This window comes from Ammospiza nelsoni, chromosome 14 (assembly GCF_027579445.1).
Source record: "Ammospiza nelsoni isolate bAmmNel1 chromosome 14, bAmmNel1.pri, whole genome shotgun sequence".
Taxonomy (NCBI): Eukaryota; Metazoa; Chordata; class Aves; order Passeriformes; family Passerellidae; genus Ammospiza; species Ammospiza nelsoni.
In genome coordinates, this window is record NC_080646.1 from 14,153,442 (window position 1) to 14,168,437 (window position 14,996).

A 14,996-nucleotide genomic window follows, 5' to 3' on the forward strand; every position below is an offset into this window, starting at 1 on the left:
CCACTAAACCCCATGATCCTCCTAACAGTGTTCCATTGGTTTCACATCTACTTTACTGGTGTGAGGAGGATGCAAAATAATCACTAAGGTGGCAACCACTTGCACTTTATGCATCTGTAATGTCACTGCATGACTTCACTAAGCTCTTTAGTACATTATTCCAAAAGTATTTTTAAAATTGGAAATAATCACCAACTTTCTAAAATATGATTTATTACCATCAGCAAACTGATGAAATTTACTCTGGGGTACCAGGAACCACACAAAGTCCAGTCACTGGCAACGTGTCTGGTAATTCAGAGAACTCAGGATGAAGAGCACATGAAAAGATCAATCATTGTTTGCTTTACCTTGGGAAAGAATGCAGGAATTACAGACCACCAGATATGCTCACATACACTGTTAAGATGCCAGGAAAAATGCTGAACCAATACTAGTGGTAAGAATTTATAAAGACAGTCTAATGGCAAGGAGCACCCTGCAGAGCCCAGAAACTCTCCCTTCCCAGTGCTAATGATTTACTGTAAGGGAAGAGGAGCTGGCCAGCACTTGATACAACTTCACATTCCTAACATGCCTGATTGTTTTCCCTAGTTATGGACCATAAAGTTACAGTCTGGAAATTATTATAAAGCAGGATATGCATGTAATTGAAAAAATGATCCTCAAAGAGTCATCAGTAGCATTCAGTGGAATAGCTTTAAATGCACTCTGTGAAGGAAAGCTGAAAAGACTGGGCTCACCTCCTGGGCTTCCAGGAAGTGAAAAATAACCCTTTCAATACAATGCAAGTGTAAAGAGGGAGAGTTCAAATTCTTTTCTCCTTCCAAGAGAGAAGTACTATTATTTGCCATGATTTGTAGCATGGAAGATTTCCACCAAATAAGAACTTTTTTCATCTCTTAATATAATCAAAAACTAGAGCAGACTGCAATCACTGGCAGCTTTAAAGATGCATTTGTCTAAAGGGCTGTCAAGAATGGTCTGTACAGATTTGATTCTGACTCAGAGTAGAGCTTTTGGTGTCCCAAAGAATGGCTTTGCATGTTTTTCTGCAATTGGCTGTATAACAACAAGAATGCTAGTGACCAAATTCTTAAACTTTTTATTATTTCAGGCTTACACAAAGCAGGACTGACTGGTGGTTTCCTGTGCTTTATCTTTCATGGTTATGCAGGCTATGAATGCTTTACTATTTAGTTGGCTAGGACAAACAGTAAACTTGGGGGAGGACTAATAGAGAAGAGGAATGAGACCCACTTTCATCTTCATAATGCAGAAATGATGTGCTGGATGTGGCTATTTCTTCCCTGGCTTCTCTAAAATCAGTACACTTATGTGTAAGTCTGATATTCACTCTACTTTCTAATTTCTTCCCATGTATTATTCATACACAATTTATGTATTTGTTTCCCAGGGAGCAGGAGAAACGTGGTGGACATGGCTCATCACAGAAATACATTCACTTCTAATGACTTATTTTCAATTAATGTCTTTGCCATTTGTTATTTTGATGCAACTCACTCTGTATCCATCTTGTATGGCTTTTAAATATCTTGATCAGATTGAAAGATTTAACACTGTGATTTAAATTGAAGCACAGTAGCACATTTGGAACCAAAAGGCATATAAATACAATGCCACAAAATGTTTTTCTTTGGTTCACTTAACTTCTTAATTTGAGAGACTAGGAAGGTTAAAAATTAGTAATTTTTATTTCCAAGTTTCATAAAACAAATAGCAGGAGAATGCTAATACAGTTGAGTGTGAAGCTGACTGCACAAGGTAAGTTAGTTATGAATAAAGTATCTAAAAGTAAACAAATGCTATTTTCCTGAGCATAAGACCCATTCTGAACCAAGAATTAAGAGAACACACAGGTATGTCTAAGGTACTGTTATGTGTGTTGTTCTTATCTCTGTACTTAAACTATCCAAGTAGCATAAATCCACATTGGATGCAAGGTGTAAATCACAACAAAAACATTTAGAACTCCAAGTCCATGAATATTCCAACACCTTGCTGCTGTGAGCCCAGCTGCTACAGGACAGAGCACAAGGACAGGGCACTGGGAAAGGGAACTGTAAAGAAACAGTTACTCAGTAGCTGTAGCTAACAATGAGGTGTCAGCTGAGGAATCTGAGACAGGGAACACAACTGCAGAATGTAAAGCCTGCATTTCTGAACCTCTGTGTACAGGACACATGCACACACCTGTATGGATGCCTGGGCCCAGGGACACCCACAGCTGGGAGCTGCTTCCACAGCACAGGAGCCACACAAACCACATAATAAACAGGGCTTTATGAATGTGTGCTGATGCACTGAAAGAAGCAGAGTTCAAGCCCTTCTTCCAGTGTCTATTATTTCACACTCAAAGGCTGGAACAGGATTTCCCAAATTCAAAATCACACTCTGTTTAAGTCAGTGGCCTTTTACAAGACAAAAGAGGGGCCTCAGCACCTGGTTTTGGCAGAGACTCTCAATTGGCAGCCTGACATTCTAAGAATCTATGCTCTGTTTGGATAAGCAGCTCTAAATTGCAGTTCACCTCCTGCCATCTGGGCTGCAGCCCACTGCTGCTGCTGTAACAGTTTCCAGAGGTACTTACACTCCTCGCTCTCCACTCCTGCATAGTTGCCAACTTCTTTGAAGCTGATGTTTCCCAAATGCAAAATTCCTGCCACTATCTGCAGTACCAATGCCTGCTCCTCTGCAAAGATCCCAATCACACTCATTGCGTGCTGGGAAGAAAAACAAACAAATTTGTATCAGTCGAAGATTCTTGTCTTAGAAATCCTTTTACAATGTTGGTGTTAAAAAGTAGAGTTATTCAAAGCAGTTCAGATTCCTAACACAATCAAATTTCATTAAAGCTGAAGTTTCAAAGGGTACCAGATGCTACTTCAGCATTTCTGTATTTTTTAAAATTAAATACAGAAGCATCTACACTTTTTAGAACGTGCATTAACAAAATAATTTCTGGAAAAAATAAACACCTGTTTTAAAGTGTCACACTAAAAATAAATCGTTTCATTGCAAACTGGAAAACAAGGAACCTAAGAGACAATGATTTTATTCCTTCTACACAGTCAGTTCACCCACCAAGACTAAGAACTGTGAAGCTGTACTGAATTACTCTAAAACACAGCCCAGTGTCTGGCTCAGGCTGTGAATTTCAGCCACTTACTAGAAAATCCCCATCACCCCTGGGTTTTGGAGTTCTGAGTACATGACAACTTACAGAATGTCTTCTCAACAAACTGTTCTTCTAAAATATCAAATAAGCTCCAATACAACAGTAACAATTACTTTTTAGGCCTTTAAATGTGCTACACACATAGATGTGTTAATACATCTACTTTAAATAGTAAATTCCTAAAACAGGACACCAGCAGTTGGCAGGTCACACAATGAACTGGCTGCAGCTCTGGATAAAGATCCCTGATCTGTGTTTTCACACTCCCTTTCTCCAGCTTTTCAGCTGTACTATTTTAAATAAGCATGGAAGGTCAGCCAGCACTGGTAATTCAGCTAAAACAGAGCAGTCTTTCATAATTTTCTTCTAATTCAAGTTCCTCGTTGTGTTTGCATTTTCACATTTTTCATACTCCAGATTATCTGTACAAGTTAAATTTTATTAGATTTGCACCCTTCTGAAAAAGAACAAACTGAAAATCACAACAGCTTTCTACAAAACCTATTTTCAGGGTTAGCATACCTCCTCCTCAAGGCAAAATACAACTAGAATAAGTTATATCTACATTAATTTCTCATTCCCACATTAGTAGATCAACATCTTTGCTAAAAATGAACAGTGAAATGAACATACATCCTCCACTACACAAATCATACAGTAAAGAACTCACCAGTGTTTCTTGGAAATCTGATTTGTCGTTGATGTCATCCACTTTGTAGGAGCCAGAGAGACTCAGATAGTAATAGTAGTCCATACTGGTAATGCCAAGGCTGCTTTTTTGTTCTGAGGAGGCCCCTTCAATTAGCTGCAGAATAAAAACCCCCCAAATTAGGGATCACCCAACAATCTCCAGCAGATAATGAGCAGGTCAGAAACAGGGACTGAGCCTGGAATTACTGGGAGAGATATGGCTGGTGCTGTGCCAGGCATGTACCCTTCCTACCTTCTGGTAATTGCTTAACCCAAAAGACCAGGTTCTCAATTCCATTCCCACAAATGGTTTAGTTCTAACTTCACAACTAATAAATAGCTAAAAATGTGACTGCCTTGAATGCCTTCCATAATCATTAACTCATTAAGAACAGGCAAAATGGGTTTTCCACCCAGAATGTGTTGCCCAAATCCTTAGCAGGGATGTGTTTTCCACACCTGCTGCAAGGCAGGCACAGCTGACAGCACGTTCAGAAAGCATCACCTGTGGCTCTCCTCAGACCTGTGCAAAGGCTCTGCAGCCATGCACAGACATGGAAGGAACAAACATCAAAACAGAGCTGTCAAAACCCCACAGTCTCTTAGCCCTTGTGTCAAACAACCTCTCCAGGCCACAGGAAAAGCAGCAGGACAGGACAAATTGTACATAAACCTCAGAAAAGGAGAACACACAGCTCCTGGAGCAATTCCAGCACCAATTCAGCTTTCCCTCCTGGCAATGGCACTTCAACTTACAAGCTCACTTACAAAGCTCTGGCTTGGCCCTGGTTTTGTAGAGCTTAATCAGCAGCACTCCAGCAGGTGAGGACCATGCACATCAAAGACCACTGAAGGCTGGCAAAGTCTTTTCAAACACAAAAACTGGGGATACTTGGACAATTCAACAAAATGTTATCATAAATATCTCAGAAAAATAAACTGACAATCAGATTTCTCTGTCACAGGAAGTAAAGGCCAATAGAGATATATATAAACTGGCCTCTCTCTCTCTATATATAGGCCAGTTTAAATAGAAAACTGCTGAAAAGTTCTCACTTTCTATTATATTCTCTTAGACTTTTCCAGATGGGAACTCACAATGAGTTTCCAAGCAAGGCTTTGAAATACTGCAATATTCTGTTCTGAAAGGCAGCCAGGCAGGTCTGTGGCAGATGGTGTCTCACCATGCTGCTGAGCTTCCCAGCAGAGACCAGGTTACCTCTGCAGTGTGCACTCAAATCTCACTGCTTTGAGAACAACTATTCAATCAAAAGGAGAAACGGGTCCTAGATACTTTACATAACTCAGAAAGGACTTAGGCACTTCTGACCTGGTAAAAAATGTGAAAACTTCTCTCTCCAGGATTCCTCATTACAACTCGAGATTTTTCCAGTAGGAAGTTGGAGATTTTCCCTCCATCTGGTTCTCCACCTGGGCTAAACTGTATTTCAAAGTATTTCCCCTGCAATAAATAATTCAAGCTGTTAAATGATTAGTAAATGCAAATTCTAAACTATGCACTTGTACTGTATTCCAAGCAAGGTTACAAGGGTATTTCATCTTTATGGATACCTCAAGGTACAACCTAAGCTTACACTTTTGAACCACCATATTTTCTGCATTTACACAGGTCAACATTAACACATCCCATGTTAATGCAAATATAGAGAGGAAATCAGTGGATTCTCTTCACTGTTGAGACTCTTGCTCAGTATAAAGGAAACCATGAGGCTCACCTAAACAGCAGGTCAGTTCAACAGATTTACAACTAACAGCAAACTGTTCTGCCTGGAAGCAAAGCAAGGCCACAATCTCCTGCTTTCAGAGAGACATTATTAGCCAAGTTAGTTGTGTTCATGTTGAACACATCTCACATTGTTAAAGCCTATGTGTAACTTTTTCAAATGGAAGCTCTGGTGTGCAATTTAGTGAGCAGTCACTTCATGAGATTATCTTGACCCTTCTGGAATGCCAGACTGAAGGTAATTCCTTCCTACTGCCTGTGTAATATTAGTAAAGGCTGCAGCCTTGGTACTTCAAAAACTATACCCAGTACATAGAGAGAAAGAAATGCAGGGGAAAAAACAGCTATACAGAAGCCTCTGATATCCACCGTGGTTTAAAACACACTTTATATCTTTTTCTATCTTTATATCTTATTCAGATTTACCTCACCTGTAGTAAATTGATAGTATACCCCTGAACACTCTCTGTAACAGCAAACAAGAGTAAAGTCATCTCGAAGGTAGAGGGACTTACAAATCTGCTGGAGTTGTTGTTCCGTACAGTTTTTGCGTTCCCAAAGGCCTCCAGTAAAGGGTTGGATTGTAGAATAATATCTTTAACATGCTAAAATTTTAGGAAATGAAAGAAATGCAAATTCAGAAATAGACATTTTTAAAGTTCTTACAGATTTTCTAAAAAAAAAAAAAACCCATAAATTATATATTAAAAAGGCAAGAAATCCTGCATCTGTAAAAAATTCTCTGGATCATAAGGAATAGAATCCAACAGTTTTTCTTCTAGAGCTTTTAGTTCCTATTTTTGAGGAAAATCTTACAGAATTAAACAAAATGCCTGAGGCTAAAACCTGGTTCTTCCATGCATTGTTCTGCCAAAACAACACAGCTGATAAACTGATCTGTTTTTTCCCATCATCTTAATCTTAAACCACACTTACACACGAGCATTTAATTTTGGGGGGGGGGGGTTTGGAACCACAACCAATGAAGTCAGAGTAGCATGAAATTTAGGAATCTGCCAGTGCTTCAGCAATCTGTTCTGGGATCACTGATCATGATACTGATCACTTATGCTTCAGTATTACTGTGTATCAACTCACCTGTACTTTAGGACCGCCTCCTGAAATTTTGGAGATATAACTCATTATATATTTGGCAGCTACAGTCTTTCCAGCACCACTTTCCCCACTATAGAAAAAGAAATACAAAAATGAACATGTTAGTTTTTAAGTAACTCTACAGTGGGGTAATTTGAAGTTCATTTTGTCCAACCAAGGTGAAGTACCTTAATTAAATACAGCACATTCAGACTGAGTAACCTGGTAGTACAGACTGTGATGCAGTGTGGTAGCATGGTACTGGGATATGTTTGTGAGTACAGAACTCTGAATACACCATCCTGCACGGACACCAGAACCTCAGTGAGACTCCAAGGTCAGAAAAGCACACACACTGAGAAACATCTACTTAAACCAAGATACTCAAAAGAGAGTTAAAGACTCCATTCCATCTATATTTATGGGGATTTCAGGTCTTGACACAAAAACTAATTTGAAAATCTGAGCTGTGCATGCCATGCCAGATACCTAATTAATTTTAGTAGTTTTTTGTTTTAGGTGTTCCTGAACAAAATAATGAGGCATTATTAATCACATCCTGAATGACGGAAGAACTGCCTTCCTGCTTCTACGCCTCTTGACACAGGGTACAAGAAGTCTTACTATCCCATACCAGCTCTCACAATTCCTTCCTTCCTTCCTTTATAACATTTCACTTCAATGGTGAATGGTGTTTACACCAGCAGCAGCTTTGCCTTCTTGCAATCAGTAAGTTTCTCAAGAGGGAAAGAAGACTGGCATGGCAGGCAATCCAAACTCCCTGCACTTCATCCCTTAAAGCTTCTTCCCTTCATCTCAACCAAATTCCTCCAGACTTTGTAGGCCTTGGTGCAAGTCAGCTCTGACATTAATGCATTTCCTGTGATCAGGACAACTACACCAAAGCAAAAAGGACAACACACAGATGTTGGGTCAACACTACAAGAAGAGCTAAAATAGCTTTCTCTTTGGTGAAAAGCTGTGCTATCTTTAAACTCCTGAATAATTTCAGTGAATGTTGTTGACTCTTCCATCCTGCGCCCACTTGTTCCTGGATATGGATCAAATGCACATCTTTTCCTGCACAAACTTCAGCTGCATCTGCCAAAGAAACATCAGCATGTCCTGTACAGGAAAGGGACTCACTGAGAACAACTCAGACCTCTTTATCAGCATGACTAATAGACACATTTTTAAAGGTTTCATTCTGGAAAAACTCCCCAAACCGCCAAGCTGCAAATGTGATTTTACATCTTTAAAGCTTCCAAACAATACAGAAATACTGAAAGGCTCTTTTAAATTATTTTCCCAGAAATGTTTTCATGCTTTTGTCTTCTCTTGACTACAGTTTTATAGATCAAACTGAAAACTTGAAAGGGTGAAAAAGTACTTACTGAGCATCCATCTGTGGAGCACAGACCACGATTATTATTATTCTTCTGAGTCACCTTTTCCTAACCAAGAAAGCCTGTATTATGCATATCTACTACATTCACAGGGACAGACTTTGATGAATGGCAAACTGCTTTTAAAAGTTCAAATAATGAATAGTTCAATAATTAAAATAACATTTCTTCAAAATCTGCTGGCAGTAAATTTGTTCTTCCTGTTGTAAAACCAGACAAACCAACTGAACCTGAATCATACTCTAAGCTTACAAATCGCAGTTTTCAGATGAATACAGCGGAGAATCCAAGGCCAAACATTGAATAAATCTGATCAGGTATTATTTATCACACAGTAAAAATATAACACGTTTCTATAAGCTTTTCTTCACTGCATCCATTATCCTTCTCCTCCTTGCTCAAATGAAGTGTGGCTTGTATTTCTTATTCCATAGTGTCAGCCACAGAACTGCCCTGGAGCAACAAAGCTCTGTTTTATTGTTAGTGGTACTGGAAAGTGGTCCTTTCTAGTAAATTAACTTGGCCAAAAGATTGCCTGCCAGAGTTTCTTTAGATTTATGCATGCATACACTGTTTTTCGGTTTTAGGTCTTTATTGATCAAAGACCAGCAAATTGCTCCAATTAAACTAGAATAAAACAAGAAGATGCATTATTTATGAACATAAGTAGCTTTATCTGATGGGATGGTATCCTGCCCCCACTAAAGCTCAGGTATTCAAATGGAACAGGGAAATTGTGCCATTCTTGCCAAATGCTTCTCATGCAGCTGCTTCATATAAATCTTACTGCTCTGATGCAATTAACACTATTTTAAGAAGATGTAAGAATCATCTAACTTGGTAGTTTGAAGTATGTTGGAAGTATGGAAACTTTTAGAGCTTGAAAAAATTCTTAAATTGGCTTAAAGTGGACTGTGCGTGTGACAATTTTCTCAGAGACCTTTCTTGCTAAAAATTAAACTAGCACATAATCTCAATCACTAACAAAAATTATAATGCTTTGAAAGATATAGTTTCTTCTAGCATTATTTACCACTTCAGAAAAATGACATTTTCTTCCACAAAGTCAATTAATACTTAGCTGAAATCAGAATAAGACTACAAACAGAGAAGGAAATGTTTTTTGCTCCTTGCTTCCTTCCCAGAGGAAACAATCAGTAATCAGAGAAGCAAGATCCAATACACAGCATCATCCTTCTCTCTAAAATTAATTTTCTGAGTGACATTTAATATGGTATCCATGGCTGTAGAACAATACAAGTGATGCTTATCTACATCGCCAGGACAATGTAGAAATTTTAATACCAAACATTTATAAAGAACTCCTGGATCTGCCAGTAAAGAATACTGTATATGTAAAATACTCTGATGTGTTTGGGTAAGTTTTCTAGTTTGTTTATACAGAAAATTTACTTTCTGTAATTATGGTCAGAGAAAATTCAGTAGTATGATTTGAGTGAAATATTTTTCCCTTCTCAATCAGAGCTTTAACCTAACCTTTCTTACAGTGTTAGACTTATGTTTCTACCACTTCCTCATTAAAATTTAGCCATATTTCCAGTCAGGTTCTCTCCAGAATGATCAGTCATTTGAGTGTTCTGGAAATCTGAGATACAGAAGCTGACTAGAAATCTCATACTGAATTTTGAACTTTATTAGACTTAAGATAGACATGAGCTGTTCACTGAAAGCAGTTCAGGTAGCAAATGATCTTTTCATTAACTCCTATTTGTAGTACATAAGGTGTATTGCCTTTTCAGATATGAAGTCATTATACACTGCTTTCCTGGACTCAAATGTTGCCACACAAATAGCAAATGCAAACTAAAACTACAAACAAGAAAAATTGCTTTAAAACAATGGCAACATCTCCTGGCAGGGATCACAGAACCAAAGTGAAAATACAGACCTCAGCTTTATAGAAAGGTAAAACCTTAACACCCCGAAGAAATGCATTTATTGCTATATGATAGAAAAATACTAATCATAACCTCCATTCTCTCAATTAAAGTGACAGCCCAAAAGGAATTAAAGGCACAAGAGACAATTCTCCATAATTAAAATCTTGACTGGACAACTCTTTGCTGACAGTCTGGAAGGGCCACACAGGGCAGAAATGCCAAGAGTCTCTTTAATTGCCACCGATGAGCTTAGTTCAAGAAAGGTCTAAATTAAATATAATGCCTCAGTAAAACATAAACTGAATGAGAAAAAAAGCCCAGTGTGGCTGTGTTACCCCTGTGAGTGAACTTCTCTGCACTCCTGCCCAGGCACACAGACCTGGGGCCACTGCTCCCTCTTCCCACCTCAGCACACCCTGCTCCTGGACTCAGCCATGAATCATCTCATTGTTTATTTACTCTGCAGCAGCCATGCAAAGCAGCTCAGCTGGGATTAGACATGAGCACATGTAACTTTCTTAACACATATGCAAATATGCTGGAATTACTCAGCTAATGAAAAAGCCTTCCCTGGCCTTGGAAAGGTTGTTTGGTAACAGTTTTTCTTTTAAAATTAGTATTATCATATGAAAAGAGGCTATTTTTGCTTGCAATCCATTCAGCATCTCAGAGAATTGCATTTTCTTTCAGATTTGCTTTTCCAGTTCATTCACTGACTTTTGAAGAGGATGAGTTTTGCTATCAGTGTCTAAATGCATTTGGAATTAATGTCCAGGTAAAAGTGGCTCTGCCTACTTTAGAGACCCTCTTCACCTGCCTGGAAACACAGGTCTAGTCTGTGGGATGCATGTCCCCTCCCAGGTTTGCAGGCAGATGCCACAGGTGCCCAAAGCACACGGTTGGAGGGCACAGCAGGTGTGCACCTGCCCCTTCCCCACCACCCTTCTGCCTCCATATGCAACAGCAGCCAGACTTTGCCTTTGTGATCTGGCTGTGAACAGGGCCAGTCTACACCTTATTTCTTACCTTCTGTCTTTGCAGGAAAATCTCCCATTTTGACATGGAAAAACCTGATTAAATTTTACCTGGTTCTGTTCCCTGTTCTACCAGGGATTTTCAGTGGAGTCACTCCAAATTCAGACTAGTTATGAAGCAGAGATGCAAGAAGCATCTCACTATAACCATATTATCATCACTCATCTTCCACAGGACAATTTTTCACAGAAAAAACATGTTTCAGTGAACAAAGCAACTGCTTATGCTCAGCAGCTTCTGTGGCAATGACAACAGACAGCTGTGTCTCAGTTTTTTGAGAATCACCAGTTTAGGGGCAGAAATGGTAAACCCCTGGCAGCTATTATGTGAAACTGGTGGAGTGGAAGCAGACTCTAAGTTAGGCAGAACATTCATTCCAGTCAAGAGCTGCAGCATCCTGGAAGCTGCTGTTCTGCAGCAGTTTCAGTGCCTTCTGGTCCCCACAATAAAACATAAAGCAAGCAAACTTCAAACTTCAAGAAACTTCCTTCCAAAGCCAGCCCTGGCTGTTAGAAATAGTGATGACATTAAATCAGAAAATACAAGCAGTGTGCAAACAGTTTAAATCAAATGTGGTCCGAAAGATTAAAATAGCAACCAAACAATATGAATTTAATGAGCAGCTGAGTTATTTGATTTATTATTTATGAAAAGAATTTTGAAGTGTCCTAAAAAATCAAAAACCATAATGAAAGCTACTTGTAAGTCTAGTCCACAGTTTCTACAGTGTTTGTAATAAAAACATCAAAGGAAAAATAAATGTGTATGCAGAAAAAAAGTCTCTGAAATGTCCCTTGCAAACATGATCCTTCTTGTTTCAGTTTTGCACTAGATTTCAATTAACACCTGCAGACTTTGAATAGGCTGTGCACACACAGAGAAGTTTCACTCTGCACGTACGAAATGTACATTCCTAAGAGCATTCAAGTACATCATCACCCAGTGTTCAAGTACAAGAACTCTCATGTAAAATTAAAGCTCTAAGTTTGTATCTCAGATCTGCATCTCAGAACTCTCTCAATGTGACTCTGCATGCATTGCATTGTGGGGCGTAGCACAGGATCAAAAAATAGGGTTTTTATTCACAATCCACAACAGCTCAAGGATTTTCACTATAAATTTAGCTTCATGTGAAACATCCCACTCTCTGGGATGTTACTTTAAGCCAAAAGCAAAATCCCAATTTTACCCATCCCTAACAGGTCTCAATTTGACTGCATGTGTCTAATAAACTTCAGCACAGCAATAAGTATCAGTTCCCCAAAGAGAAAGACTGAGCTCAGAGAACAATTTAGCTATCCCAGTGAAGGCAGGAGAGCTCTGGGCTTTTTGTTTCCTTTATCCCAGGGGCCCAAGAGCAGGGAGGCCCTCCTTGGACCCAGCAAACTGCTTGGCCTTCCCAGGTGTAAAATGCCTGCACAGCCCTGGGACACCCACCCTGCTCTGGGGACGGGTAAAGGGCAGCTCCAGGGGCTCTGCCCTGCACCCCAGCAGCCCTGTCAGGAGGGACAGAGGCTCCCAGCTCCAGGGGCTCTGCCCTGCACCCCAGCAGCCCTGTCAGGAGGGACAGAGGCTCCCAGCTCCAGGATTCTGCAGTTCTTGCTCCCCACACGTTTTCTTTTATCATACACCACCTATAAAACCCACAGACGAGAACAAAGCAGAACTCTGGTCCCAAAATTCACTTTGACTGTCACTTAAATAATGCCTGTCATTAAAAAAAGTTTAGTAAGACTTCTACAGTGAATTCCATCGCTTAATAATTAAAAAGATTATTAGTGAATACAAAATTAATTTCCCAGTATCTCTCGCCTTTTGTCTCTGAGCGAATGCAAGTAGAATTCCAAAAGGAACAAAAGACCATGATAAATGCAGTCCATGTGGGATTGCTGGATTTAACAGGGTCTGGTTGTACAGCTGTTAATCCAGCCCCCTCATGCAGTCATTCAAGCTGTTGTAATTCTGGCATTGGACAAGAAGCTGGCTGTGTGACTAAGAGATTTCTTGTGGTTGAGCTGTCATCAGGATTTTACTGGAAAACAAAAAGTAGGGTCAGAAAATTCTGGCTACCCCAGAAAATCCCAAAATGTGGATGTGGACAGAAGCTTTTTCATGATATAATAAACTTTTCTGCTTCATCAAGTTAAAACACTAGAATAAGATTAAATCCTTTTTACCCATCTTTTTCTTACCTAATAATGACACACTGATTTTCTCTGTCAATAATCATGTTTCTGTACATGCTGTCCGCAAGAGCATAAATATGTGGTGGGTTTTCATACTGTGCCTAGGAGGAGAAATAAAGAATAATTTGTCAAGGCAGCACAAAAAAATGCAGAAAGACCAAAATAAGTTTGTATTTAAACTGAAAGAGTTATTTCTCTGGAAAAATAATTCCAAATAGCACTTTATAGTGAATTTTCTCCCAAAATTCTTTGGTACATTTAATAAAAACAAACTAAAGTCTCTAGACTTTGCCAGTGAAGTTTCTCCAATCTATAATTTTCTCCTAGAAATACCCTGTTCTAAAAGTGGCTTCTGCTGGAAATGTATTACTTGTCCAAAGGACACACACAATTTCAGCCTATCCCACCAGCAGTCATGTGCTAACAATGCTTTCCCCAGCAGCACTCAGAGCCTGGTGCCTCAGGTCCCATTTTCATTTTGGGCCACCCAAACCCAACAGCTGTCCTGAGTGGACACACCCAACTCAGACAGGAAATTGGAATTTAAGTCCCTAATGTGTCTGTGCTAACTCACTCTTCAAGCTGGATTTTCAAAAGTGGCATCTAATTTTGGCACCTCACTTTTTTTATTGTTCTTGTCCAGCTAGAGTTCTGAAATCACAGTCTCCAAATCCACTAATGGCCATTTTGTGCATATGACAGCTTAAAAACTGCCTTTGCAGGAGCAGGGACGTGTCAAGGAGTGATACTTAATAATGGATTAGAGCTAATCAATGCAAGTATTTTCTTGAAATGCTGATCTTGCATGGCAGGAAGTTCAATCTGAATACTCAGTCTATGGCAATGACCATCTGCCAAGTTCTCCCAGGCTAGCACAATGCTAGCAAACCCAGAAACAAACTCTTCCCAGAGTTAAACTGTACAGGATAATGATTTCCAAGCCCCTGAATGCTGCACAATATTTTAGACTGCTTTACTTACTGCTCCTTGGTACATTTCAATTTCCTTTTCCCCAAAATATGGCATTTGCTTGAAAGGATTCACAGAGATTAGTACAGAGCCAATGTATGTCTGCATTCAAAAGAAGTTAAGGTAACAGCAGTTTCACAAAGTATCATCTTCCTACTAACAAAGAACTTTTCCATCTATTACATAATACTTAAAATAATAGTAAAAACCACCACAGCTTACAACAATTGTTAATAAAAATTGAATTAGCAGGCTTACAAGAATATAAACATACCATTCAATTGGAATATTTTTGTATTATCTTATTTTAGAATAACCTAAGTACAGAACCATGTATTAAAGGCCAAAACACGACACACCTTGAATAAAAATACAGAAAGGAAATGGCACATTTCAGCTGGTTTTACTCCTTTGTAACTGAAGAGGTTATATTGTCAGTATTAGAAAATATTGGTTTGACCTTTGCAGAATACAGTGCAGTGACACATTCTGATCTCACAGGACAGTGCTGAGCAAGCAGAGCTGGATGGAAACGGCCACTGCTGAGCTAAATGAGACAATTACTCAGCTGCATGCACTGGGGTGCTGGGGAGATTTGGTAATTCAGTCTGTGCTGTTATTTTATGAGTGAAACTATTAACAGTCCCTCAGAGTCCTCTCCTGCAGGCTGCCCTGTACCACCACACTCAATTTCAAGCCATTATTAGATTTTTTGCAACATTTTTAATACAATATTTCATCATTCAGCATTCAGCTGCACATGCTCTGCAT

At 39.2% G+C, this 14,996-nt stretch overlaps 1 protein-coding gene across 1 annotated transcript in view; it reads right to left on the bottom strand.

Moving 5' to 3' along the window:
• MYO1E (myosin IE) overlaps positions 1-14,996 on the bottom strand; it is a 76,702-nt gene that overhangs the window by 29,302 nt on the left and 32,404 nt on the right. Inside the window, 7 exon segments of the mRNA XM_059482598.1 lie at positions 2,612-2,744; positions 3,870-4,004; positions 5,220-5,351; positions 6,149-6,238; positions 6,732-6,819; positions 13,263-13,357; positions 14,238-14,327. Of these exon segments, the coding sequence (XP_059338581.1) occupies positions 2,612-2,744; positions 3,870-4,004; positions 5,220-5,351; positions 6,149-6,238; positions 6,732-6,819; positions 13,263-13,357; positions 14,238-14,327 (763 nt within the window).